At 41.2% G+C, this 2,721-nt stretch overlaps 1 protein-coding gene across 1 annotated transcript in view; it reads right to left on the bottom strand.

Moving 5' to 3' along the window:
• Positions 1-1,906: 1,906 nt before the first annotated feature.
• Positions 1,907-2,721, bottom strand: part of T265_11148 (hypothetical protein) — a gene marked incomplete at both ends in the record, with an annotated part of 4,093 nt that continues 3,278 nt past the window's right edge. Inside the window, one exon of the mRNA XM_009177730.1 lies at positions 1,907-2,175. Coding sequence (XP_009175994.1) covers positions 1,994-2,175 — 182 coding nt within the window. The remainder of the gene's footprint in view (positions 2,176-2,721) is intronic.

Raw genomic sequence — 2,721 nt, 5'->3', positions numbered from 1 at the left:
ACACCCGGATATTGTAGACAAGCCTAGGTTCGCTGGTAAGCGCTTCCACACGTCTTTTCCACTTAACGTCGTGACGACTTACTCGCTGCTCTTACCTGAGGTACGGTTGTGTTGGAGTATCGCCACACAAGATTGCATAATCTAAGCGAAGGAGCTAGAGTTTACCATGATCGCTGCAGCGTGCAATGAGCACAATCAATTGAAATTTCCTGTAGTAAGTTGTTTTAGCAAGCCTGAGAATTAAGCTTAAGTATTAGTTCAGAAATATGCCGCAAACCGCTGTTTCTGAACATCCAGAAGTGACCTTTATGTAAAATCGGTGTAGGCAAGTGACAATTTCCCGTACATTTTTCAAATTGTGCCTGAGACAAAATTACTGGACCGGTACTACACAGTGATGATTAACTGCGGCCGAGCATTACACAGATTTCTGATATGTCGAGAAGCCCATCCTATATTGTTGTTAAAAGAACTGAATGCAAGTTCAAATTGCAGTGGCTAAGTTATCGGCTTTTTCCTCCTATTTTTGTCTCTTAGGTGAAATCATTTGTTATGGTTGAGCGGTGACAACAGGAAGCGCGTTTTTGGTCCGATGATATGCTTTTAACTGCATCGACTTCCACAGCACGAACAGCGTAGAACTATTGACCGAGCAGTTGCGTAACCAAGTGCCGCTGCCCAGCGTGCTGCTGAGAAATGAAAGTGCAATCCATATATAATGTTTTCGTTCATACCAGATGTTGCTTAGTTTTTAATGTTTGTTATGAAGTGCAGTTTAAAACGGACGTGTCATTACGCGTCCCGTCTGAAAATTGTCTCTGGATTGTTCCAGGGTCTTTAACTCTGCAATTTTCAGTTGTGTCCCCATGTTTAACGACCCAAAACACGTATTAGGGATTTTCGGAACGCAAATATTGTCACTGTATATTTCGGCTCGAGATGCTGTGTTTCGGGGAGTTGTTTCCAACAGAACTTATAAAACGAGGTGAACGAGACAAATCGGCGAACAGTAGGTTATAACTGTAGTTACTGACGCTGTGGTTCTAAAAGGCTGAAATGTTGCTACTGATTGAAAAGGAGTAGTTCGATGAATAAATTTCGCCTTAATTGCAATGCTCCTACATGCAGTTTTTTTCGGTCGTAAATCAGTCATTAGGATGATTGCAAAATGTTCATCTGAAGATGTCGATAGGACGACGCTGTGTTCATATCAGCACCCAGGTTTATGTACCCCAAATCCGGGCAATATTGTCCGAAAATATGATAGATGCAAGAAAAGAAAGCTCTTGAACGAGTTACAGTATACAGTGTAAAATACTAGCAACAATTTCAGATGACATAAATGTCATATCTACCATCCCTTAATAACTGTGCTACGTACTTGTTCAAATGTTTACTGTGACTGCATGGTAAGTGTTGCGTGGTGGATTAGTTCATTTCCCAAGTTTCTCAGACGAATTTTAAGGAGTATGTCCAAGACATCCCTGCTACGTTGCTTCACCCTATTTAGTGACCATTCTTTCTGACCCTGTTAACCTCTGTCAGTGCCTCACTTATGCAGAATTCCTAATTTGGCGGCGCGCTGGTGGTTCGACCTGTGTTCATGATGGGAAAACCACGAGCTTTCCACCTTGAACCAAGTCATTTCCATTCCGTAATTACTCTGCAGGCAGACTGCTGTTTTCTGAGCCCTACATTTTGTAAAGTGCCTAAAAGACAGTAAAACGTTATGATGGCCTGGACGAGTAAAGCCATCGTAGTATTCAACTGAAATGTCGTGGCTGATCGAGAGAGCGACTGCTAGCGACATTGTCTGGTTGTCCCATGAAATCCATATTGATTAACAAAACGTTTGTGAAGTTTAAGATACATTTATTTCTCTACAAATGAGAGTGGTCATTCAGGTGTGAAGTGATCAGCAAGTTAACAACAAATTACAAACAGGCAATTTCGATTTAGATGCCGACGTGATAACCGTCGTATTCTTTGCAACTTAGTGCGTGTCCATTAAGTGTTTACATTTCATTTTGCACTGATCAATGGTATCAAACCTGTTTTCACTGTTGCCGCAGGTATCTTTGTAAGGAACACATTGTTTTTTCTGCACATCGAAGTGGTATTTTGTGGTAGCTGTTACGAAACATCCACCTGTATTGTATCGATGTTTACAGATATCTGAAACGAATTGTGGTTAGTTAAGTAAGGAACGGTGGAGACCAGAACTCACGCAATGTTTAGAGGTGAGGGAGTAATACATCAGAAATCCTCTGAGTATATGCGCAATGTGAGTAAGAAATCACAATACAGTTTGTGGTTTCGGTTTCTCGGATATCTAACGGAGTTCTCACAATCTAGTTGTAAGCAAAGTCATACTAAAAGGGGCGTAGGCCGAGAGGAATGTGGACGGTTTTTTAATGTATAGGACTTGTTTGTGCAACAACAGCAAGATACCCCGTGGATTTCTAATTATGGGGGCCAAATTAAACGTTATCACTTGCCTTGGAGTCCATTTACTTCAACATTGACTAGTGGAAGTGATTGGAAGCGTCTAAGCTTAGCAAAGTATTCACTATGCTCCCGCTTGGCTTCGCTTTAAGCGCATATGAATGTCAGCAGGAAATTACGTCCGAGGTTTTATAGTAGACAGTTAGTGGTTGGCGTAATGAACGAAACATTTGTACAATCATTACAGCATCGATGTAGATGAAATTAATGAACACA

The sequence above is a fragment of the Opisthorchis viverrini genome, assembly GCF_000715545.1.
Source record: "Opisthorchis viverrini unplaced genomic scaffold opera_v5_453, whole genome shotgun sequence".
Taxonomy (NCBI): domain Eukaryota; kingdom Metazoa; phylum Platyhelminthes; class Trematoda; order Opisthorchiida; family Opisthorchiidae; genus Opisthorchis; species Opisthorchis viverrini.
This window is presented reverse-complemented; position numbering and strand designations above follow the sequence as displayed.